Source organism: Eriocheir sinensis, chromosome 64 (assembly GCF_024679095.1).
Source record: "Eriocheir sinensis breed Jianghai 21 chromosome 64, ASM2467909v1, whole genome shotgun sequence".
NCBI classification, from domain to species: Eukaryota; Metazoa; Arthropoda; class Malacostraca; order Decapoda; family Varunidae; genus Eriocheir; species Eriocheir sinensis.
In genome coordinates, this window is record NC_066572.1 from 7,401,127 (window position 1) to 7,425,685 (window position 24,559).

At 43.4% G+C, this 24,559-nt stretch overlaps 2 protein-coding genes across 5 annotated transcripts in view; one reads left to right on the forward strand and one right to left on the reverse strand.

Moving 5' to 3' along the window:
- The window catches only part of LOC126987356 (zinc finger protein OZF-like), a 148,246-nt gene that overhangs the window by 29,883 nt on the left and 93,804 nt on the right, over positions 1-24,559 (reverse strand). Inside the window, exon 1 of one of the 4 annotated variants that reach the window (XR_007740800.1) lies at positions 9,830-11,950. The exons of the other annotated variants lie outside the window; for them this stretch is intronic. The gene's annotated coding sequence lies outside the window, so the exon portion shown is untranslated. Of the gene's footprint in view, positions 1-9,829; positions 11,951-24,559 lie in introns of those variants that run through there. 4 annotated transcript variants of the gene reach the window in all.
- On the forward strand, positions 12,767-16,707 carry LOC126987073 (uncharacterized). Its single transcript, XM_050843733.1, has 3 exons — positions 12,767-13,574; positions 13,623-14,669; positions 16,663-16,707. The coding sequence occupies exons 2-3, from the start codon at positions 14,229-14,231 to the stop codon at positions 16,705-16,707; spliced, it is 486 nt and encodes a 161-aa protein (XP_050699690.1). The 5' UTR covers positions 12,767-13,574; positions 13,623-14,228.

Below are 24,559 nucleotides of genomic sequence, written 5' to 3' on the forward strand. Positions count from 1 at the left end.
CCCTGGCCCTCCGCTCCTTCCTGTCCCAAGTGTACCCGTCCACACCCTGGCCCTCCCCTCCTTCCTGTCCCAAGTACAGCCCGTCCACACCCTGGCCCTCCGCTCCTTCCTGTCCCAAGTGTACCTATCCACACCCTGGCCCTCCCCTCCTTCCTGTCCCAAGTGTACCCATCCACACCCTGGCCCTCCCCTCCTTCCTGTCCCAAGTGTACCCGTCCACACCCTGGCCCTCCCCTCCTTCCTGTCCCAATTACAGCCCGTCCACACCCTGGCCCTCCGCTCCTTCCTGTCCCAATTACAGCCCATCCACACCCTGGCCCTCCGCTCCTTCCTGTCCCAATTACAGCCCATCCACACCCTGGCCCTCCGCTCCTTCCTGTCCCAATTACAGCCCGTCCACACCCTGGCCCTCTGCTCCCCAGCAAACATGGGGTTATTGGGCCAGCATCGGCTACTGTCGGGGTCGTGTCGGCAGCGGCGGCTGAGTGACTGTTGCAGCAAACCGCTTCATTAGCGGTGTCGGCCTTACATCAGTAAATGTTAATTGAACCAATTAATACTAAAACCAAATTGGCCCGATACAGTTTGCCTCATATTTGCCTCAATCATGAGCTAATGTATAACACTGCATTTATGCAAACATACAAAAAAATGGATTATCCGTTTTCTGATCGGGATTACAGGCAGCGAACGTTCAAGATCAAGATCAAGTTGAACTTTTCCCGCTTAAATATTGTTTACGTTGTAAAACGGCTCATCCAAGAAGCCGTCCCGTCATCGTTGAACAATTTACCACTCTACACACAAGTGGTGAGTTATCTTTGATAAATCTTTGAAAGATGAAGTCTTCAAAGTGGACATTAGCCCAAAAAGCTAAGAGAAAATGTTGTCAGCATCCATATACAAGCCAACCCAAACACGCCCAACGATCTATCCCTCGTCAATGTGTCAATCTTGCACACACTACTACTGACTCTGGGTGATGGTGATGATGATGTGATATTGTCATGTGAAGGGAAGCAGGATGTAGATTGTAGAGCTCAGCAGGTGTTAAATACAGATGATCACAAAAGAAAGCAAACTGAAATTTGTTCTTCACTTAGTAATGAAGTAAAAGTATTTGATAGTGACTGTGAAATCACAATTCATCCAAAAGTACCTCCAGTTGTGTCAGAAAATGCACAAAGCCAGCTGCTACAATGGGCTGTTGATAATCAAATAACTCACACAGCTATTAATTCATTGTTAACCATTCTAAAACTAAATTATGATGCGTCCCTTCCTTCAGAGGCTCGCACACTGCTCAAAACTCCAGTCAACCAAACATCACTTATTACACAAAAATGTGGAGGCCAGTATTACCATTTTGGTTTGCTCAAAACTATTGATAAATATGAAACAAGACATACATCTAAAGAGTCCATTCAGCTACTTGTACACAATGGTTTGTCTTTGAAAATAAACTGTGATGGCATACCATTACATCGGAGCTCTAGAGCACAATTTTGGACAATACTGATTAATTTTCAGTGTGAAGGACTTAAACCCAACTGTTCTCCAGAAGTTGTACGAATATTTTATGGCATGTCAAAACCTAATGATGTTGATGAATTTTTGAAAGATTTCATTGATGAATTGAAACTTGTATCTAATGGGTATAAGCTTGGTGAGCATCTTATCCCAGTCCACACAGCCTCCTTTATTTGTGATGCCCCAGCACGACAGTTCTTTAAAAGAATCACATCTCACAATGGTTACTCAGGATGTGAGAGGTGTCAACAGGTGGGGGAATATGAGGCTGGAACTGTGGTATTTCCAGAATTGAATTCTCTACCACGATCAGATGAAAATTTTCTTGCTCAAAGTGACAGTAATCACCACCGAGGTATATCCCCTCTTGCAAAGCTGAATATGACAAATTGTTTAGTGTCAAAATTTGCATTGGATCCTATGCACTTAGTGTATTTGGGTGTTATGAGAAAACTTCTCAATCTTTGGCTCAAAGGACCCTTAAATGTAAGGATAGGCTCTCACAAGAAAAACTTAATATCTAAAAACCTGGTCAATGTAGCAAAATTCATGCTCATGAATTCAACCGTAAACCAAGGTCGCTAGATGAACTTGATAGATTCAAAGCAAATGAGTCAAGAAGTTTTCTTCTATACAGGCCCTGTGGTTTTGAAGATACCACTGACATCAACATATATAACAATTTCATGTTGCTGTTCAGTGCAGTCAATCTCTTGTCCAGAAAAGATATTCCAAATTCTGTTGAGTATGCAAAAGACTATTTACTCAAGTTCACTGAGCACTTTATCCAGATATATGGGAAAAGATATGCTGTTTACAATGTTCGTAATTTGTGGCATCTACCTGATGATGTTGCAAAACATGGTACTCTTGATAGTTTTTCGGCATTTGAATTTGAAAACTTTTTGGGAGTCATAAAAAATCTCTTGAGGAAACCCAACTTCCCTTTATCTCAAGTTATCAATAGGATTTCAGAAAGAAATATAAGTATGGATGTGGAAGAACATATCTATCCTGTCCTGAAAAGATTCACGCACAAGGCCCTTTAGTTGATGAAATGGTATGCCAGCAGTACAAGGAATTATACTTGGAAAAATACTGTTTTAAAGTCACACCTGCTGATCAAGGAGTAATGATTAACAATGAAATTGGATGCATTCAAAATATTATTTCAAATAAATGTGAGCCTAATAATATAAGTATAATATATCAAGTATATCAGGTTAAGGAAATTGTTTTTCATTACCCATTATCATCTGAAAATTTAGGAATTTACAAAGTTAAAACACTGCAAAAAGATTTGAAGATATCTTCTTACATGGCAATCCAAAGAAAATATTTGCTGATACAATTATCACAAAATTCATTTGCTGCTTTTCCACTTGTTCACAGCCTTCAGCCACAGTGATTCAATCAATCAGCATGACTTCCAAAGAGTTTTGTGTAGTTGTGTTTGTTGAAACACAAGAGGTGGATGTTGCTCCAAGCATTTGGCTTTCAAAAAATGAAAGAAAATGTAGATGGCCTCCATACAGAGACTCCCAGAAAACTCAAAAGGCTATCAAGGACCAAGTCATGCCTGGGGAAAGTTGGCCTACCTATCCAGTGTGAGTACTTGGCTTTTAGGGTGAGTATTTTTCTTCCTGTTGAGGTATTATTTGGCCTCATGTAGGCTCATACTGTCCCCTGATTTCCTATGGTACACATTCAATCACAGACAAGTTGGGGATTGCAGTTAGTTAATCTTTGAAGTTGCACCTTTGATAGGATGTTAATTCAAAGGTGTTGAAATTATTATTCAGGATTTATCATTACAGATTGAAGCGTAAAACACTTTATGAAGACACAGACTGCTCTGACTCATCTGGAGATACATCAACTATGCAGCCAAGCCTAAGCACAATTCCAGAACCCCCTCGTGTTTCTGGTTTCCCATCTCTTCAAAGAAGTAATGCTTTTTGCATCCCTAAGGTTGACAGAGACACGCATTCTGACCGTAAGTGATGCTGCTAACTTTGCATAAACATTTTGGGTGTAACTGTAATATCTTACATTTATCTTTTAACTTTTTTGCAATATTGATAAAAGCTTAATTTGTATACATTGTTTATCATGTTTCATATAAGTAATTTAGATATTCAATTAGTATACCTCATGAAAAAAATTCTCGTGAAATAGTAGTGAAACTGGAATTTTTCAAGCTTCATACATGACATCATTGTTTAAAAGACTTACTGAACCTATACACTCTAATCAGAGTACCTGTAGACCAGAATGATTGCATGCAAATCTATTCCAGGAACTGATGGACATAGTTGAATTTATCACACTGGTCACAAATCAAATCTACACACGGCCATTCCAGCACTACAGTAATGTTAACATTACAGTCTGGCATGTACACAAGTATATCCTAAGGCACCTGATAGACATAGGTCACACTGGTTACAGATTACACTTATATCTATAGCCATTCTAACGCTACAGTAACCTTAACATGCACTTTACACAAGATACATGGGCTTACCAATGTGGACTAAGCCACCATGGTAAGGTATGGTCTGGAGTTAAAGGCTGACTAACAACAAAATCACTGTGTGATATTTCATTACATACTATTCTACATACTATTCTGCTTGTTCTAGTGACTTAGAAATCTGAATCTGAAATTTCTATGGCAACTTTTTCTTTGAGAATTGAAGACTATTCTACTTGCTTTAGCAAGATGTGAGACACGCATGGAAGATCAAACTAAACTGCTTCAACAACTAATGGCAACGCAGAAGGATATGCTACACCAGCTGTTGACAATGCAGTCGGTATCATCATCATCACAGGAATATGACTTTACTGCTGTTGATGATGTACTACCAATTGAAACACTTCAGGATTTGATGCTCTTGAAGGAAGACTGACATCTGATCAAGAATTTAAAGAGCTTATGGTAAGTAAAATTAATAATTTTATTAACACTTTATTTGAATGATGTTACGTAGCGATCCATGCTATTTTTATGATATTTACTTGTGTCTGTCTGTGTGTATGTATGTCCTACAACTATATCATTGTGTGTCCAGTATCTTGTTTCCGTCTGTTTATGTCTCAACTTGTGTCTTGTTGTGCCCCTTTAGCCCTACGGCATCATGTCAACAACACGTGTCCTGCAGCTGCTCCGTCCATCCCAGTCTCCCTCCCCTCACCCGTTCATAGAAAAAATGTTTGTTTGTTTTGCTTTTTTCCTTAACTCCTCCCATACCCTTCTCCTGAGCCACTCACAGAAAACTATCCATGTTTGGGTGTGACCTACAATGACCTCCATACACTGCCCATACCCTGTCATCGTGTCCACTCACTTCTCCGCCCACTAATTGTGACCAATCCCTGCCCTAAATTATGTGTAAAATAAGGTTTTGTTCCACCCTTTGTGTTTCTTTCCTCCCTCTTTTGAATTGTATAAAAGTCCTTCTCTTGCCTTCACTTCACTTCAGCATTCCAGGTGCCTTGGTCCCTCCCTTCCCCTACCGCTCCTCTCTAGTCTTGTGTAAGTACAACATAATGTGAATTTCCCCGGTAACTTAGTGTGTGTGTGTGTCTGCGGGTTAGGTGTTATGTTGTAGGATTTATTTGTCTTCATATTTGTGATTTTATTTATTTACCGTACTTTACTGTTGTGCTTATTTTATCTTAAAGTAGTAACTGGACTTATCTTTTGGAACTTGTAAATATTTCACTTTCAGTTTTGTTGTATTAATATAATTTCTTTTGTTATTAAATTAAGAAACCATTTAAAGTTTTCCTTTTTTTCCTTTCTTGTCCCTTGTTTTAAGTTTACTTAAGTGATCCCTTTTATTTATTTTTTGATTGTGTTTATGCATCTAGAGGCCCCTTGGTAATGATTACCAAAGGTTGTGTAACAATGAATGATAACAAAATAAACTGGAATAATGTTTTACATATTTTAGCCTAACTGTGTGAAAGACGCAGTCAGGTTCTTTTAGTTTGAGTTTGCAAAACTAGTTGATCACACTCTAGTCGTAGTTAAATCAAGCGAACTGTATGTTGGGAAAATACTTCAAATGCATGATAAAAAATAACAAAGAACATATTATTATCTAAGTTATATGTTTTAGGTACAACGGCTGAAGGTTTTGGGAGGAACTACATTGAGAGTTGCAGTAAAGTCAATTTTGGATACTGTCATGTCAAATCGACTGCAACAGAAATTCAATTGGGAGGGCAAGAAGTGTTGGAAAACAAAGGAGAATTTCACCAAGATAGGATTCAAGTCAACAAAGCTTTGTCAACTGGTGTGTGGTGAGTACAATTTCAAGTATATATGAATCATGTAATTAGAACAGTCCAACTTAAGAAATGCTAAATAATACTTGATGTTGGTATTAGAAGACTGCTATGTTGGTTATCATAAACATTGAATATATTGTTTTCTTCCCATAAACAATTCAAAGAAACTATCCTCCAGGTGAATAAAGAAAAATTGGAAGCTCTTCTGCTGTGGCCACCTCTTTTTTAGACGTTCCTGAATGGAGTGAGGCATCAGAGAGATAGTTTGATAAATCTTATACTTTCTTTCAAGCAGAGGAAAAATATTTATTGTACTTGAGTTCGAGAGAAAGTCATGAGTAGAAATTATTCATAATGTTCCTGCATGCTTCCTCAGTCCTACATGGTGGAACACCGTTCCCTTGCCGTATGGCAGCTGTGCCCACTGGCCAGTGGTTAGGCACCTGGGGGTTATTGGCTTCCCACCCACCCGTAGCTACGCCACTGTAACCTTCCCTATTTAAGTAACACCTGACTGGGATGACAGGGTGACTAATGAGGAGGTGATGAGAAGGTCTAGAGTAGGGGAACAGCAGCCTTTCAGTGGCCATTAGATTTTACAGAATTAATAATGTATAGTTAATATATTTACATCACATTATTTTTTGACAGGAGTGCTGCTCATGAAGCCACAATTTTCTTCAGATGAGAAGGAGATTGGTCAAACAATTATGAAATATCTCCGTTGTTCCAGCGATCGTTGTGGAGGTAGAGCACAAAGGTTGAAATCCCAGTCAAATGATTCAGCACATTCATCACAAGATGGTGTTTTGTCAGACATAGATAGCTAGATCTTAATTAGGTGATTGATCACAATAGCCATGTCAGAGTATGGTTTAAGTATTTGTATACGGTTCTTTTTTACTGAGAAAGTAATGGAAGGAATTTCATCTCATGCATTACAAAAGATTCTCCAAGGAAAAGATTACTGGATTTGTTATTTTCAGTTTGTTTGAATCCCCTTAACTTCTTGCAATGTTTCATGCAGTTAATACTGTATTCATCATCATCATCATCATTATTATTATTATTATTATTATTATTATCATTATTATTGTTCATTAGTTTTTTTTTTTTTTTTTCAGTTCAGTTTTTACTTCCCTAATATTGGAATTGAAGAGTTAGTTAATTTATTTTTGAATATTCTGTTTCCTGTTTTATTTATTTTTCACAGATAATGGTGATTTTTGTTGGCAAATTGAAGAAATAGTTGAGGAAAGGTACCATAAATAATGCTATCCTGCATGAGTTGAAGGAGATTTTTTTTTCAGGAGTACAGTGCGTCAAGGGACCATATTGGCTATCCAGCGGCGACTCGAAGACAAGTAGTTTGGACTTAACTCGGTTTCTCTTTTCTATTTCGGGAAAAAATAATACTGGCTGTCGTTTGGAGCCAAATGTCCAAACGTGGTACCTGCTGATAGAAAAAAAATGTATTTACCCTTTGCTGGTAAGGTTTTAAGGTTTGCATCTGTGTGTGGTGTGTGACCACTGAGGGCGAATGTGCGGGGGCTGCAGTCTCCTGGCAGCCCAAAAGACAAAAAATATTAGCTTGGGTTTTTTTTTTTGCCCAGGGCTTTATTTTGCTCTCCAGCAGCTTAAGAATGATTTAACTTGCTGTTAAATAATTGTTAGCTTAAAAACCTACCTGGTATAGCTATTTTGACTTCTGGTCTTAAGATAAGTGATTTACAGACGCCTTCACTTATCTTAAGACCAGAAATCAAAATAGCTACTAACAATTATTTAACAGCAAGTTAAATCATTCTTAAGCTGCTGGAGAGCAAAATAAAGCCCTGGGCAAAAAAATACAAAACCTCCAAGCTAGTATTTTGTCTGTTTGGGCCGCTCAGGAGACTGCGGCCCGCTAACTAACTAATTAGCTAACGAGGGGGCTTCTGCCCCCTCGACCCCCCTGCTAACCAAGGGGGGGCTGCGCCCCTTGACCCCCTCTTAACCCGTAAGCTGCGGGACTGAGATTCTGAGTGCGTCGCCTAGTGCGGCTATATCAGCGAGAGATTGACCTTCAATAAATGATATCTAAGTTACATAAACGTGTCATAAATATTACAATACACATATCTGTAGCTCGAAATGTGTTGTATCCTGCATATTTCTTAGATTTTTCTATCACAAAAATGTTTTTCTGGCAGTATCTGAAGCCGCGGCGGAAACTTTTTGGCGCCTGTTTGAAAAGCCCGCTTCCAGAAGGCTTACAGCAGCTTACCGCTCAGCCGCCCAGAAGGCGTACAGCAGTTTGCAGGTTAAAGGTGCGTGTTCTAAAAAAAAAATAACCACGCGTGGTGGACCTGGTCTCACATGCGTGGGCTAATGGCTAACAAAGCGTACCATCGCTAACCAAGCGTATTATCGGAAATAGTATTAGGTAAAGGTGCGTGTTCACACCAAAAAAATAATAATAACCACGCGTGGTGGACCTGGTCTCACCTAGCGTATCATTGCTAACCGGATCGTTGGCAACGCTGCTCATATTGCAATGGCGTCGCCATGTAAACACAACGTCCATATGTATAATATGCCCTTAAGTACAATATGGAGGCGTAATATCGTATTTTCGAGGTGCGGAGTGATTTTCAATAATTACCTTGCGTGGTTTCCGTACGTTGTAAAAAAAACCCGGAATGTATGAAATTTCCCTACATCTTAGTAATTGTAAGGAATTTCCCTACATCTAGGGTATTTTTCAACCCCTCATAACTCAAAAACTATGCATTTGCAATGCATTTCATGTTTACCACCGCATTCCCCGAAGTCTCAACGGCCCCCTAGCCAATTTTGGTTGCGAGGGGTGAGTATGGGCAAACACTAGAATAATACCCCCAAGTGTAGCCCGTCCACACCCTGGCCCTCCCCTCCTTCCTGTCCCAAGTACAGCCCGTCCACACCCTGGCCCTCCCCTCCTTCCTGTCCCAAGTGTACCCGTCCACACCCTGGCCCTCCCCTCCTTCCTGTCCCAAGTGTACCCGTCCACACCCTGGCCCTCCCCTCCTTCCTGTCCCAAGTGTAGCCTGTCCACACCCTGGCCCTCCACTCCTTCCTGTCCCAAGTGTACCCGTCCACACCCAGGCCCTCCCTCCTTCCTGTCCCAAGTGTAGCCTGTCCACACCCTGGCCCTCCCTCCTTCCTGTCCCAAGTGTTGCCCGTCCACACCCTGGCCCTCCCCTCCTTCCTGTCCCAAGTTTAGCCCCTCCACACGCTGGCCCTACCATCCTTCGTGTCCCAAGTGTTGCCTGTCCACACCCTGGCCCTCCCCTCCTCCAGTCCCAAGTGTAGCCTGTCCACACCCTGGCCCTCCCTCCTTCCTGTCCCAAGTGTAGCCTGTCCACACCCTGGCCCTCCCCTCCTTCCTGTCCCAAGTGTACCCGTCCACACCCTGGCCCTCCCCTCTTTCCTGTCCCAAGTGTAGCCCGTCCACACCCTGGCCCTCCCCTCCGTCCTGTCCCAAGTGTAGCCCGTCCACACCCTGGCCCTCCCCCCGGTCCTGTCCCAAGAGTAGCCCGTCCACACCCTGGGCCGCCCCTCGTTCCTGTCCCACGTGTAGCCCGGCCACACCCGGGACCTCCCCTCCTTCATGGACCACGTGTCGCCCGTCCACCCCCTGGCCCTCCCCGCCGTCCTGTCCCAAGTGTAGCCCGTCCACACCCTGGCCCTCCCTCTTTCCTGTCCCAAGTGTAGCCTGTCCACACCCTGCCCTCCCTCTTACCTGTCCCAAGTGTAGCCCGTCCACACCCTGGCCCTCCCCTCCTTCCTGTCCCAAGTGTAGCCCGTCCACACCCTGGCCCTCCCCTCTTTCCTGTCCCAAGTGTAGCCCGTCCACACCCTGGCCCTCCCCTCCTTCCTGTCCCAAGTGTAGCCCGTCCACACCCTGGCCCTCCGCTCCTTCCTGTCCCAAGTGTAGCCCGTCCACACCCTGGCCCTCCACCACCCGCACACTCACCCTGGGGGCCTGCATGCCGAGGGGCTCCTCCTCCTCCACGAGAAACACTGCCAGGGCACTTCAGGGTGTGGCAGACTGAACGTTCCCCCCTGTTCCCCCCTCTACTGCGCATGCGCCGACCTGTGTTTATATGCGCTACTCGGCCCACTCCAAAACACTGGAAAAATCGGTCCCCCCGAGCAACATTGCTAGATTGTCGTACTGAGCCTTTTATGTTTGCCGATTTCCGACCCAATAATTAAACTGCTTTCATCACCCAAATAACTGCCTTCATATATGGATATCGTTTAAATGGTTAATTATTGGTGCTTGTTGGCAACAGTTATATAGATAAATTTTATTATCAGGGATACATACAACAAGTATATTTTTCCAAATATAATATAGATACAAGGATATAGTGTTTTTTAGACCTTTACTCACTATGCTTCCATTCACTTTACTCTCTTATGCTTTCATTCACTTAAATTTAAGCACATGTAGATAAATTTTATTATCAGGGATACATACAACAAGCATATTTTTCCAAATATAATATAGATACATGCAAGGATATAATGTTTTTTTTAATTCCTGGTGCTACTTAATTACACATGTATCCTTAGTTGTATAATCACACTCTGTACTGTCTGGGGGTTGGGACGGCATGCTCCTCCCTTTCATGGTATGGCTCAAACCGTTTCTGATCTTGTAGCAAGACAAAACACACACACACTCAGGAGGGCAGGACTGTCGGCCTTTCACTGCCGCAGGATCACATACACATATAGGAGGGCAGGATTGCTAGCCTTCTGCTCCTGCTGGGAAGATGAGGTCACAACTTCATGGCTTACATCCTGTACCTATTGTATACAGGTAAAATACCATACTAAAAAAAGGGTGCGGCTGCTGAGGTGAGGCAGGCGAGCTCGGGGCTCGAGGGCACCGTTGCCAGATTATCGTACTCCAGAGCCGCGTAATTACCGGTTTCTGGTATGTGCTTAAATTTAAGTGAATGGAAGCATAAGTTGTGTAATGTGTGCCCCCCCAGACCCCCAAAATAAACTATAAGCTAAATCCCCCACACACAATAATGAACATAATCAAGTACTGGCAGATCTTTCGTAATAAATCTGCAATCGCTCCTTCAGACCTATTTGTTCTAACTCCTGATCTACCCACTAGAGTCCACCAGTATAAAATAGCCTCTCAGAATCCCTGGTCATCCTTCAGTCTCTATCTATTTAAATCAGCACTAGCTCATCATATAGGGGTAAAGCTTTTAGAATATCACTACATGGACTATAGCTCTTCATCTTTAATATTATGAATTTTATTACGTTGATTGCGCATCTGCTGAGTGCTGGCTTCCAAGAGCCCCCGCCTCATCATGTGGATTTTGGGGTTGGGAAGCCTATCCTAACGTAACCTGGTGGGCGCCTCCCAAAACATACTAACCTAAGGGAGTTGTTACAGTCTTCATAATATTAATCTAGAGCATATATAGGTATTTTGTAAAGGATTGGTGACCATAATTATTAATGTGGCAGCAGTCTCGCCTAGGAAATAACCCCAACAAGTGATACAGAAAGAAGGGAAACCAATTTACTGAAGGCTTTTAGTTGTACGTTTTGATACCGTTGATGAAGTTTCAGGCCCCGGTCTGCCGCCGCAGCAGCGCTCCACAGGGGCACTACGTACCATTATAACAGTAATATTAGCACCTAAAGTTGTCTTCAATCCTCATATTTGTTAAGTCGTAGGACTTAGTGAATAAGTAAGTCTTCAGCGCTTTCTTGAAGATTGCCAGACTGTCACTGTTCTTAACATCCCCGGATAACTCATTATATAGAGCCGCGGGGCACTCTTCTCAAATGCTCTGGAAACCCAGTTCCAGGTTAACCCTGGGCTCTTTGAGTCTATACCGTTATATCCTGTTGTATATTACAGATAGTGTGTTCAGATATGAGTAAAAAAAAATCGTTATACACAGTGGAAAATAACAGGCATGCAAATGACAGAATAAGGAGGGGGGACCGATGTCTCGTCGGGGGACCGATCAGTCTGCAGTAGATGCGGGCCAGCTGGTCCCCCTTTTAAATGGGGCGGGCCAACACGGGTCGGCGCATGCGCAGTAGAGGGGGGAACAGGGGGGAACGTTCAGTCCGCCACAAGGGCACGCGGCGGACCTCGACCTTGATCTTGATGTCACAGACTGTGACATCAAGATCAAGGTCCCCTGTGACTCACAGGGGACTTGTTTGCTTCCTCCTCCTCTTCTTCTTCTCCTGATTGATTGATTGATAGTTTATTGTTGCAGGTAAACAACAAGGGAGAAGGGATTTATAGCTTCTTGGCTCCTTCTTGATTGTTTCACTTTTCTGTCTCCCTATATTCAGACTTTCCTATTTTATCCTTTCCGATTGACCTATTTTCCCATTTCTTTATTTTATTTCCCTGTTTTCTTCTTTTCCCTTCTCCTCTTGTTTATCTGCAACAATAAACTATCAATCAATCAAATCTCCTCTTTGCACATCTTCTTAGGTCCTTCTTGATTCTTTATTTTTTCTGTGTACCTAGATTCAGATTTTCCTGTTTTCCTCTTCTGATTTAGTACATATTTTTTCCCATTTTTCTTTTATTTCCGTATTTTCTTCTTTTTTTGTGATGATCTGCTTCTTTTTTCTCTTCTTCACACTATATTCAGGTTTTCCTATTTTCCGATTTGCCTATTTTCCCTATTTTTTCTTCTTTTCTTTCTAATTGGAGACTTTTTATGCCCTAAGTTGTTGTCTTTTTATGCATTTTATTTATGGTCTTTTATTTCTTGTATTTTCTTTTCCTTACGCTTAGTTTTATCCTTGGAGGAATAATACATGGAGTGGCCCTCAGCGGGTCGCTCTCTTGGAGGAAGATTCTCCCTCCTCTTGAGCAGGCCATAGACTTCACAATTAGTTGACGGGAAATCTCTTCAGTCTTGGCGCGCTGGCTTCGCGTAAGGGGCCGATTGTTATGGCGACTTTCACTGCGACAACTCAAACACACTCTGCGTTCTTACTCCGAATTTAAGTGGAAACAGGACGAAATCTTCAAGTTTTAGTGCATACAAGCAGGCAGGAGTGTCTCTAGAGTGATTTGGTCGAGGATTCAAGGTAACTTATATAAAATAGCACCATGCGTGCACTTTGAAAACGTTGTGTAAAAAATGGCAAATTTGCGTAACTTTAGGTTGAAATCTTTACGTAAAATGAATGATAACTGTAGGATAGTGAAGTCCACAGTTTTACGTATTAGGAAACAAGAAATGTACGTTTAGTTAGTGCCTACATGGCAACTCAGCTCAGTTCCCGCGTCGCCTAACTCGCCTTAGGCACGCAGTCAGCTGGGCACTTCCCCTCTGTAAAGGATTATCGCTGTCCTGCCTCTGTTTACTCTCCAAGTAAAGGACCTACAGTTATTCATCGTCTCTGTACCCTTCCCCACAACTGCAAGGATCCAGAGGACGATACAAGAAGACACAGAAGGCAGTGGATCGAGTGGAAGTGACGGAGGAGACACAAGATATGAGGGTATTAGTGTAGGAGTACACCAGTCTAGAGATGGCTTTTCTTACCCTGACCATTAGAAAGAGCTCCGCATTCTGAGTAAATTCATCCCCATAAACACCCCTCGGAAATCATTTATAACGGAGGGAGGGAGGCCGTTAGGTTAGGTTAGTTTTAGGTTAGGTTAGTGTTAGGTTAGGTTAGTTTTAGGTTAGGTTAGTGTTAGGTTAGTTTTAGGTTAGGTTAGTGTTAGGTTAGGTTAGTTTTAGGTTAGGTTAGGTTAGTTTTAGGTTAGGTTAGGTTAGGTTAGGTTAGGTTAGGTTAGTTTTAGGTTAGGTTAGGTTAGGTTATGTTAGGTTAGGTTAGGTTAGGTTAGGTTAGTTTTAGGTTAGGTTAGGTTAGGTTAGGTTAGTGTTAGGTTAGTGTTAGGTTAGGTTAGTTTTAGGTTAGGTTAGGTTAGGTTATGTTATGTTAGGGTTATGTTTAGTTTAAATGCACCTGTGTGGACGAAACTAGTTTTTTCTGGTAGATTTCGGTCTGTTTTGAATGAATGTGCTCTAAATTTTTTATCGCAAATCATTAGTCTCTTGGTTGGAAGGGGGGGGGGTAAAAAAAAAAACACGTGATTTGCGATAGAAATGACACGCATATTCATTCAAAACAGGCCGAAAACTACCGAAAAAAACTAGTTTCGTTCGGAAATGCGAGACTGGTGAAGTGCTACAAATTTACCGATATGAGGACGCCGCGACCCCGTGGAGTAAACTGTGGAGGAGCCGTACTACGCCATCAGTGCAGTGACTCAGTGTTGTGTGCAGTGCAGTGGTGTGTTCAGTGGTGTGTTCACTACGTCCTACGGGGTCGAGTATGTGTGCATGGGGAAGGCCAACTCTGACCCGACTGAGCACTCTTTCGGCAAGCGCCGCACCATGTGCGGCGCCAACTACTGGACGAGCGTGCAGAACTTCATGGTGAGCAACAGGTTGGCCCAGCGCCTGCATTTGCTGAAGCTCGTCGGGTTCTTCCCCGGGGACGTGCAGGCCGACCTGGACCGGGCCAAGGCAGAGGAGAAGGAGGACGACGAGGTGATCTTGGCCCAGCTTGCCAGGGAGCTGGCCGACGACCAGCCGGACCCGCCGACGGACGAGTTGCTCCTCGCCGCGGTCGGCAACTACGCCGGCTACCTGGCCAGGAAGTTCCAGGCCAACTCCTCTGTGGCCGAGTGCTGCAAGCAGGAGCTTGCCCAGCAGGAGGAGATGAAGATTACCGTGGAGCTCGAGAGGGTCGACACGACATCTGTGATGTTCGAAGAACTGGTCGAGATGGTCGACAGGGGAGAGCTGGAGACGGGCCGGGCGGTCCTGAAGCGGACATCTCCCAATGGCCCAAATGGCGTCCTTCGTTATTTCTCTGTGGGACTCCCTGATGTGCAGGTAGGACAAGAAGGATCGAAGGTTGAGGTTCCTCTACCTTGCCATGCGCCACAGTGAAGTTTTCAGGCACCTCCTGGATTTCCTGGCGGCCTCAGAGACGACCTTGCAGGGGTACAGGTGCCAGGAGGGCACAACCTGGCCAACACCATCTTGCCGCACATCAGCAGGTCCCTCTTCAACTGTTTCGGTGCTAATTTCTCCAAGGACGTGACCTCAGAAGCGAGGAAGAACAAGGCCTTGAAGCAGCCGACCGGCAGGAAGAGGAGCAGTATCGAGGAGGGCAGGAAGGAGACGGCGAGGAACAGGGACGTGTACAAGTCCAGGAAACTGAACTTGGCCCACAAGTCATAGGCCAAAATGCTAAAGTGATTGTTCAGGACGAGGGCCAGATAGCCGGCAAGACGTGCTGCGGCAATAGTGACATCGGAATTCAACCAAAATAAGTTGTGATTGTATATAGAAAAATGAATATTTTGCTTTTGTTGAGTAAAATTAAGATGTTTCTGCATGCTTTCCTCAAGTATTAAGTTTCTAATGTGAAAATTAAGTGATTTATTAGATGTTAAAAACTTACGTAAAAAATTGCACTAAAAAAAAAAAAATAAGTAGCTATTTCGGGCAAAAACTTATAAGATATGCTAAATATTGCTATTGATTCTGAAAATATAAGTGATTATCTCTGCATTTGGTGATGTTTGTGCATCTAGCGTAAAATCTGAGGATTTTATAGCCTTTTTAAGTTTTGTTATACTTATATAAAAAACAATTAATCGGGATTTTATTAGGGAACGACTTTGAATTTTTTGATACCGCTGCTCATGGAGACTCATATATGCCTAAGGGAGGTGCCTGTTTTAGTTTCAGGTCGCTAGCTGCTTTGGTTTTGAAAATATTTAAATTTTAAATTTTTGAAAATCGGCCCCCTGCGAATCGGCCCCGCGCCCCGTTTCCCGTCAAGAGATTGTGAAGTCTATGAGCAGGCATTGCCTAACTTTGTAATAACTACCGATGAAGTCCTTAAAGCTCTCCAGTCCCTTAAAACAAATACAAGCCCCGGACCTGACAACGTATATCCTATACTGCTTAACCCTAGAATGGAAACCGTTTGCCGTTTGGCACAAAAATTAAGGGGTTTTTGAAACTCGCGCTCACTGTGGTTAACCTTGACCGAATTTTTCAACTCATTCACGGGCATGTATTAGTGCGTCGGGTGCCCTGTTGAGGAGAGGGTATCACAGTCCTCTGATCCTTCTCACTTCTCTGGTATGAGTGCCCCGTGTGCCATTCGGCACAGCGTTTCCAGTAACGTTATTTTTGTTGTCAAATGAAGTTTTGGAAGTGGCCATTTTGACCCAGGTGTGACGACATGTAGGAATTTTTTTGGGGGGTGAGTATACATTAGCCTTTGTACTTCACAAAAACGCTATATACAGAAGTTTTTTTTTATTCGGTGATGCGTGATAACGTCCATGTTACGAGACAGATCGTTCAGTGAGTATGACTTGGCAGCATTTCTTTGGTGTGAGGACGTGCTTTCATCACGTTGCAAGCAGGAGAATCGCCATTTTCCTTTGTCATTCGGTACATGGTTTCCTGGCGCCGTATGTTCAACCGGTCGTATCTCACCATTTGGTCCTAATTCCTCCATTGTGGTCGCATGTGCTGCTCCGTACGTGCGATGTTCAAACAAAGACTACATATAAAAGAAAGACAGGAAAGCTGAACGAAACTCTGAGAGCAGCTGGCGTCGGCTCGCTAGATGGCCTTGGTGTAATACGACAGCATCTCCTCCGAGGCAAACCCACTCCTAGATCTCGGGCGCTTTCCAATACACTCCTTGGCAGCTCGAAGAGTCACATTTGAAGGTATCCCACAGTTCTACAGGGTTCTCAAGGGAGCCGAGCACATTGAACTGATTTGAGACTGTCACTGCATAGTCTTGAGCACATGCCACGTCTTTCAGCCTTCTTGACCTGACATTAAGCTTGTGTGTTGCAACAACAAGCCTGTGGTCAGTTGCAAAGAACTCAGTACTCCGGTAAACCCTGCAGTTCTGAAGGATCCTCCAACGAGTACTTACGAGGATGTGGTCAATCTCCTTAGCTACACCTACGGCAACGCTGTACCAAATCCAGCGGTGCAGCTCTGGGCCCGTATCCTCGAGAGCTATTAACTTTTACTCTTAAAGTTACTATCAAAGTTAATAGTTTCAAATTATTAAGAGTAAAAGCTATCCTCGTCAACTTTGAGTGTAGGTATTAGCAAAACCTGGCTACTATTATCTTCTTCTTCTTCTTCTTTATGGCGAGCTCGTTGCTAAAGGCGGTGTCACACTAGCACTTTTTCCGTCGATTAATGCGATTTCCGTCGATTTTTCATCGTTCCGCATGAACTTATCGCATGAATTTGTCAGACGATCAGGATCGTTTCCGCCTGCAAATTTCCGCCTTTGTTTACATTTCCAAGACCAAGACCGAGACTTTCCGCGTGGCTTCAACCTGTCTCAAACGCTCTCCTGCAGTGACGGCCTTCCTCATCCTGGTGTCATTTCTGGCAATAAGAGGTGTCACTAACTCCAGAAGTCTGTGGTACTGGCTTTTGTCCAACCTGATCCAATTCTTCAGAGTCTCATGATCCTCTAAACTCAGCTCTTTTAACAGCCTGTGGTACACACTTTCTCTTTCCCGACGAGCCAACCATGAGCGCATCCATGCACGCTTTTTGGCTTGTTTAGCTCGTCTAAGTCTCACAATACACAGTATTAGGTTCAGAACAGCGTATCTTTGCCGCAGCGTGGACTCCATGTTTGTTTACATTCCTTGGTCTGTGCCGACGGAAAGTTTCAGACGAAACACAGTTTGTGTGTGACAGGCTGCAGCCAAGATATCGACGATTTTCAGAAAAACGACGGAAAAAGTGCTAGTGTGACACCGCCTTAAGGACGCCTCCGTGCAAAACGTAAACATCCGACATGAATTAAGTATATATTTCAAAAGAAAAATAAAGAAAAGATGTATAAATGTACAACAGAAACATAATAAATGGCAAACACAAGAAAATACTGAGTTTTGTGGCGGATAGAAGCAGCCTCAAAGGCTGTTTTTACTCCGTCACTCGTCAATACCCTTATCTCCCCGCCTGCGTCACGACTTGCTCTGCTGAAATTACCGCACCATAACCACGTCATCTGCCCCAATGATCTACGGGCCGGAGAACCAGCGCAGAAAAGGAGTAAGTTTAATTGGTCGCCAGATGAAACGGTCTTCTTACATCAAATTCAAGAAAAAATACGTATAATCAGAGGGTGTTATGGGAAGAGTATCACCCCTGAGGATAAGAAGAGAGCGTGGACTGAAGTGGCAGAAGCTGTAACAAGGTTAGTAATCACATATTCATGGTTCAATTAGCTTACAAACTAACCTAACCTAATCAAGTGGGTATTTTTTGCATAATAACACAACCACTGACCTCCCAAACAGAACATACCTTTTCATTCTGTATCTAAATAGTTTCATTATGACCATTTCTGCCACAACCCCCTCTCCCTCAACAACCTAACATAACTAAACCTAACCATGCCAAACCTGCCCTGTCCTACCGAACACATCCTAACTTAACATGCCAAGTTTGTTGGGGGGGAAGAGGGGGTTGGTATCTTGCATTGGCTCATGCTGCCCTCCCAGAGCTCATCTTTGATCCTAGAATCTAGAGTCCGGGTTGATAGGTGGTCTTCTGGACAGCATGTGGGTAGTTTTAAGCCACTCGGCGGCGGCTGAAAAATCCCAGCTTGGTGGCACCGGGCGGGGATTGAACTCGCGTCCTCCTGAACACGAGGCCGTTACTTTGACGACTCAGCCACCGCCACGACGCAGCCACCCTCTGGGGGGGAAGAGGGGGTTGGTATAGATAGTTAAGGCATATTTGCCCTGTTTTCAGTCTTTATTTATTTTTATTTGTTTATTATTTTTTTTATTGGGGGGGGGATGCTAGGCATGCCAGACTATGGACACTTTTACAAGTACTTTATGTCAAGACTATATGGGAATGGGTAGGTTTTGTGAGAATGGTAAAGTAAGATTAAAATAGTATATTTATAGCATTGGTCAAACAGATTATGGTGATATAATGTTAGATTGGAATGTACTCAAGATAATTAAATTAAGGTTAATGCTTTTATTTTTTTGTTACATATTCACATATTCATGATTCAAGTAACTTGCAAACTAACCTAACCTCGTCAAATGGGTATTTTTGTATACAAACACAACCACAGAGTTTCCAAACAGGACATACTTTTTCCTACTGCTCCATGTGAATAGCATCATCATAACCATTTCTGCTGCAACCCCCACTCCCTCAACAATCTAACATAACTAAACCAACTCCTGCTAAACCTGTCCTACCTAACACGTCCTAACCTAACATGGTAGGTCCCCAAGTTTGTTAGGGTGGAAAGGGGGTTAGTATAAGAGAGTCAAGTCATATTTACCTGTTATTTTATTTATTCCTTATTTAGATTTTTTTTTGGGGGGGGGGGGGGTGGGTTGGGCATGCCAGGCTCTCAACACTTTTACAAGTATTTTATGTTAAGACTATATCGGAATAGGTAGATTTGATGAGAATGGTAAAGTAAGATTAAAATATTATTTTGATAGCATTGGTCAAACAGTTTCTGGTGATATAATGTTAGGTTAGAAGTATACTCAAAAGAATGGAATTAAGATTAATGCTTTGAATTTTTTTGTATAGCTGTATTGTGTAATATCATCCTACTTAGAGAAAAGCATTTTAGAAAAGTAGGTAATGAAAAGTAGTATTTATGGCCATGTTCATAACAACTAAAAAGTTAATGTCTTATGATGCATGTAAATAAAATATTGGTACTGATTTAGCTTTCCATCACAGCATGTATTAAATGTTATTGGAGAAGTTATGGGAAATAAAAAGCATGCCATAGTGAAACAATTAAGAAACTTGCTTCACATTTATACCCTGACAGTGCCTTCCGTGGGAGTGGACCCCGTACGCAGGATGACTGTGAGAGGCGTTGGTACAACGTACAACAAAAATCAAAGCCTTGCATTGCCAAGTGCAAGAATGAGCAGCAGCAGACTGGTAATTTTTTTTAGTTGTTATGTCTTTAAATGTAAAACTTATATTAGTTAGTTTTTTATGTGCTCACAGAATGCAGCTATACTGGCCACAATGCCTTTATTTCAGCTTAAAGTTAATAAGTTCATAGCAGTGAACTGCATATTTGATATAGAAATTTTTTTAATGTTCATCTGTCAATGACTATCAATCTATCTAAATACCTTGGTTGTCTTCCCCCAGTGAAGGGTTTTAGCCAAGACAGGCACACACTTACTCACACACTCACACTCATGTACACCACTCTCTCAGCTGCACAGCCCCTGAGGGAGTAAAAAAGGCCCTCACTGTATGGGGGATTAGCTGCAGAGTTCAGACAGGGAACTTCCACACCAAGGCCTCACAGCATACACTGGTTTACCCCTGCCCCATCATAACAATGACATTTTCCCCAGCACCTGAGTGCCCCACACGTGTGGCACCACAGATACGCAGGCGCCTGCCTATATAACTATGACATTAACTGTGGTAGATAAACTGGTGTATGACATCATAGGCTGCTCGTCTCATGTATTTGAAGGGGTACCAGAGCCATTCAGCATTGACATGATGTGCTAGGGATAGGACAGCAGCAACAGTCAAGCAGCAGTGAAATATTGACTGGCCTGTATGTTTATGGCAAAAACTTTTATATTCTTATTAAAACAATTTATTAATTACCCTTAAATTCATATTCTTTGTAGATACACACTTTATCAGTATTCCTAGAGACCATCCCAGCACATTGTTCATTACTTGTGGAAAATATACCATTAGCTGCTCCAGCAACAGCCACTGCTTCAATATCTGCTGGCCCTATGACACCAGCCACTGCTTCATCATCTGCTGGCCCAATGACACCTGCCACTGCTTCATCATCTGCTGGCCCAATGACACCACCCACTGCTTCATCATCTGCTGGCCCAATGACACCAGCCACTGCTTCATCATCTGCTGGCCCTATGACACCAGCCACTGCTTCATCATCTGCTGGCCCAATGACACCAGCCACTGCTTCATCATCTGCTGGCCCAATGACACCTGCCACTGCTTCATCATCTGCTGGCCCAATGACACCTGCCACTGCTTCATCATCTGCTGGCCCAATGACACCTGCCACTGCTTCATCATCTGCTGGCCCAATAACACCTGCCACTGCTTCATCATCTGCTGGCCCTATGACACCAGCCACTGCTTCATCATCTGCTGGCCCAATGACACCTGCCACTGCTTCATCATCTGCTGGCCCTATGACACCAGCCACTGCTTCATCATCTGCTGGCCCAATGACACCTGCCACTGCTTCATCATCTGCTGGCCCAATAACACCTGCCACTGCTTCATCATCTGCTGGCCCAATGACACCTGCCACTGCTTCATCATCTGCTGGCCCTATGACACCAGCCACTGCTTCATCATCTGCTGGCCCAATGACACCTGCCACTGCTTCATCATCTGCTGGCCCTATGACACCTGCCACTGCTTCATCATCTGCTGGCCCAATGACACCTGCCACTGCTTCATCATCTGCTGGCCCAATGACACCTGCCACTGCTTCATCATCTGCTGGCCCAATGACACCTGCCACTGCTTCATCATCTGCTGGCCCTATGACACCTGCCACTGCTTCATCATCTGCTGGCCCTATGACACCTGCCACTGCTTCATCATCTGCTGGCCCAATGACACCTGCCACTGCTTCATCATCTGCTGGCCCAATGACACCTGCCACTGCTTCATCATCTGCTGGCCCTATGACACCTGCCACTGCTTCATCATCTGCTGGCCCAATGACACCTGCCACTGCTTCGTCATCTGCTGGCCCAATGACACCTGCCACTGCTTCATCATCTGCTGGCCCTATGACACCTGCCACTGCTTCATCATCTGCTGGCCCTATGACACCTGCCACTGCTTCATCATCTGCTGGCCCTATGACACCTGCCACTGCTTCATCATCTGCTGGCCCAATGACACCAGCCACTGCTTCATCATCTGCTGGCCCAATGACACCAGCCACTGCTTCATCATCTGCTGGCCCAATGACACCTGCCACTGCTTCATCATCTGCTGGCCCAATGACACCTGCCACTGCTTCATCATCTGCTGGCCCAATGACACCAGCCACTGCTTCATCATCTGCTGGCCCAATAACACCAGCCACTGCTTCATCATCTGCTGGCCCTATGACACCTGCCACTGCTTCATCATCTGCTGGCCCAATAACACCAGCCACTGCTTCATCATCTGCTGGCCCTATGACACCAGCCACTGCTTCATCATCTGCTGGCCCTATGACACCAGCCACTGCTTCATCATCTGCTGGCCCAATAACACCTGCCACTGCTTCATCATCTGCTGGCCCAATAACACCTGCCACTGCAAGGAATGACAATGAAGCTGCTCCACCACAGTCACCACCTACTTCATCAGAGTTGAGAGATGCCTTTCATAGGGCAGCAGTATAATTTTTTTATGCTGGGGCTGAATATTACTGCCTCAAGGCTATGATTTTGTCACTTTTTTTTTTTATTACTGATAAGGTTAGGGTGGAAGGGGTGAAAAATAATCTCTGCTGTTTTTCAACAGAAATGGTTAGCAAATTCATTCAAAGCACAAAATTTACCAGAAAAAAAATTGTGTGCCATTGTGAGTGGGTTCACTTGAGATTGGGCTCCAATACGCCTCCGTGGTCTAGTGGTCAGCATGCCTGGCTTCTACGCGGGCCTGGGTTTGAATCCCGGCCTGGGCAGTCGGAGTGCAGCTCACCCAGCTGATCATCCTCCCTCTCGGGCTGGTCGATAAATGACTACCTGGGGAAACTGTGGTAACCCGGATGTCACACTGGCCCTGTGTCCCGGGGTAATGGGCTCCCTCCCACCACAGGCTCAAGGGCCAATGTTACGGAGATGAGCATTAGCTTATAACACCTTTAGGCACCGATCATATTTGCATTTTATGTAGTCTGTGATGCAGGCAGGATATTCATTAGCACCTAATTAGACTCATGCTGCTCTCCAGTGCTCTCTGATGAACTCACAATCAAAGATGTAGTATACCTATATGCTAGCATTGAGTAATCTTAGGTCACTTGGTAAAGTGTTCACCTAAGTCCGACCCAAGCTGACAACATAAACCTAAGCGTGTTTGCAAGCTGAGTGTTTAGAATATTGGCATAATAATAAAAGATGCTGAAAACTGGATTCCACTACTTTATTGAATATATGAATAATTATATACTGAATTTGTAATGGAGCCAAGATAAAAAAAGCTATGTTTTTCAGCGGTCATACCATGATCTCATGAAAATAATTAGCTTGACATATATAATTAATTACTACGTATTTTGGTATGATGACCATTGCACGTTAATACCATAGGTTTGCTAGCATTGAGTAATCTTAGGTCACTTGGTAAAGTGTTCACATAAGTCCGACCCAAGCTGACAACATAAACCTAAGCATGTTTGCAAGCTGAGTGCTTAGAATATTGGCATAATAATAAAAGATGCTGAAAACTAGATTCCACTAATAGAGTAATTATATACTGAATTTGTAATGGAGCCAAGATAAAAAGCTATGTTTTTCAGTGGTCATACCATGATCTCATGAAAATAAATAGGTTGACATATATAATTAATTACTACATATTTTGTTATGATGACTATTGCACATTAATACCATAGCTTTGAATCCAATGATGAATTCACTCAGTAAACACAATACTCCAGAAAAGTATACACTGAATTCACAGTAAAGTTGTTTTTCCACTTGGAACTTTGTAAACAGAAACCAAGTAACCTCGTTTTACTTCACTCATAAGTCATGATGCTCGCGATGTGGTCACCTCGACCTTTCGTTCCTCCTCCCTCACACTGGCAGACGTCTCTAACAAGCTTTCTTACCACCATTATCTCAATATGAATAACCGGCAGCAATAATTATAAATCATATTTTAAATGACATTTTAATGCAATTTTAATGTCATCTTTTTCATTTGCATGTGTGTACCTTTCTGCTACAAATAAAAGTTTTTTTCCCATGTTCTGTTTTCCTTAACTCGAATATTTCACATTTTAATCAATAACAAAGGCATCAAACACTAATTGTATGTTCAAGCTATGTTTATTTATTTTTTCTGTTGACATAAACTACATCGTTTTCCTTTGGTGCCATTATTTTCACATGGGTACAGTCTATCACTCCCACAACACCGGCAAGTTGGTAGAATTCTGCTTGCTTTACACGGATCTCCACCCTATCAAGGGGAGACTGGATAAACCTCCCGACTACCTACGGGGCACTGAGGGCGGCCAGAGTTTCCACAATCACCCTGCTTACACTACTCTGGCTTACCCCCTAACTCATCACTTGAACACTGCAGCATTTTTCCTGTAGCCAAGTATCTTTAAGTCAAAATCACTTTCAACCCCGGGGTGAGGAAATGCTCCCTTTGAACTGGATATTGTAGCTCTTCTCACCAAATCAGTCACATACTCCATTCCTGCACGGTCTAATATGTATGTCTTGACAAGTTCACCATCGTTATACAGTTCCAAAGCGCCCTATCAAACTCTAAATTGCGGAGGCGGGCTGGACGAGGAAGCCCGGTGGCCATGTTGATATGGGTCTGGGTCTGGGATT

Excerpts from the sequence above, each read along its gene's own strand:
- LOC126987073 (XM_050843733.1), top strand. The coding sequence starts at position 14,229 with ATGGGGAAGGCCAACTCTGACCCGACTGAGCACTCTTTCGGCAAGCGC. Across the intron at positions 14,670-16,662 it reads CTGTGATGTTCGAAGAACTG|TTCTACAGGGTTCTCAAGGG; the intron begins GTCGAGATGGTC and ends GGTATCCCACAG.